Here is a 1,239-nt window from a genome sequence, read left to right as displayed (position 1 = left end):
GGCAGCCCTAGAGTCCCGTCCTGACCCACACCCACAGACAGCCCACCCCACATACCATTCTCAGCGCTGCGAAGTTTTTCCTCCAAGGCCACCCCACGGTGCTCCAGCTGATCCAGCTGGTGCTCGATGGCATCCATCTCCCCATAGATGTCTTCCTCGGGGATGTACTGATCTGTCTGCACCTGCCAAACCACAAGGCAGAGACTTCCATTACCATCAACCTCCAGTTTCCAGGGGTAATGCTAAGGCTGGTCAACACTAACGGGGGCGGGCGGACAACAGACCACTCCACTTAAGCGTGGATCCAAAATCCCCACCCCACTCTGGAGCAAAGGCAGACCATGGCACTGCCATCAATGGGGTCTCAGCCTAGACACCGCCCTCCCCAGCCACAGCCACCCGCTGCAATCCCTACCCCCACACACATCAGCAGGGTGCATGCACACAGCTATGGGCCCGGGCGATAGTACAGCACTGGCTTTTGCCCCCCTACTCCCAAGGGCCCTTTTACCTTGCGTTTGATCAGCGGGAAGCCATGACCCGGGGCAGGAGGACGCACTGGCTTGGAGCCCTTGGGAGGTTTCTTTGCAGAGGGGGAGGCAGCAGGTGATGGCTTCCGGTTGAAGGGGTTCTCTTTGCAGGAAGACTGGAGAGGGGGCACAAAATGAGATACGTGAGGGTCCCAGAAAGGGAAGGGATATAGCATCCCAACAGCTGGGACTGAGCAGACAGGGTAGCCCTAGGGTTTGTCCTACCCCACACCCTCCTAGAGGAGGAACACAGCACCGATCTCCGCCAGCAGCCTAGCCATGGAGCAAAAATCAGCTCTGCTCCTGTTTGGCATCAGCGCCCCAGCTTCTCTCTAAACAAACACACCGAATTATTTTCCTTCATGGTTGCCTTCCTATTTGCTCTGACCACACAACATCCTGCCTCTTCTCTAACACATGGGGCAGGCAGAGTACGAGCAGAGCCACCATCTAACGAGCACATGCCGGGGGCTTGCTTTCAGGGGATCACACACCAAACCTACCTAAGGGGCAAGCCTAGACTCATGATCCCCACTCTGACCGAGTGATGGATGGGGAAGAAAAGCCCCCTGATCTGGATGGGAGGAAGGTCACCATCTCACCTTCAGCTGTGGCTTGGGCGAGGAGGGCGTCTTAGGGCTCCCAGCACCCCCATCTGAAGCCAAGAGGATGGGGGTAGGGCTAGCCCCAGCTGGAGGCTTGGGGGGCG

The 1,239-nt window shown here is 57.9% G+C and overlaps 1 protein-coding gene across 1 annotated transcript in view; it reads right to left on the bottom strand.

Moving 5' to 3' along the window:
- MICALL1 (MICAL like 1) overlaps positions 1-1,239 on the bottom strand; it is a gene marked incomplete at its 5' end in the record, with an annotated part of 24,847 nt that overhangs the window by 8,168 nt on the left and 15,440 nt on the right. The window contains 3 exons of the mRNA XM_035903183.1: positions 56-182; positions 512-646; positions 1,133-1,221. Of these exons, the coding sequence (XP_035759076.1) occupies positions 56-182; positions 512-646; positions 1,133-1,221 (351 nt within the window). The remainder of the gene's footprint in view (positions 1-55; positions 183-511; positions 647-1,132; positions 1,222-1,239) is intronic.

Source organism: Egretta garzetta, unplaced genomic scaffold (assembly GCF_000687185.1).
Source record: "Egretta garzetta isolate BGI_Z169 unplaced genomic scaffold, ASM68718v1 scaffold51, whole genome shotgun sequence".
Classification (NCBI taxonomy): Eukaryota; Metazoa; Chordata; class Aves; order Pelecaniformes; family Ardeidae; genus Egretta; species Egretta garzetta.
The sequence above is the reverse complement of the archived record's forward strand: the minus strand, read 5'-3'. Positions and strand labels throughout refer to the sequence as shown.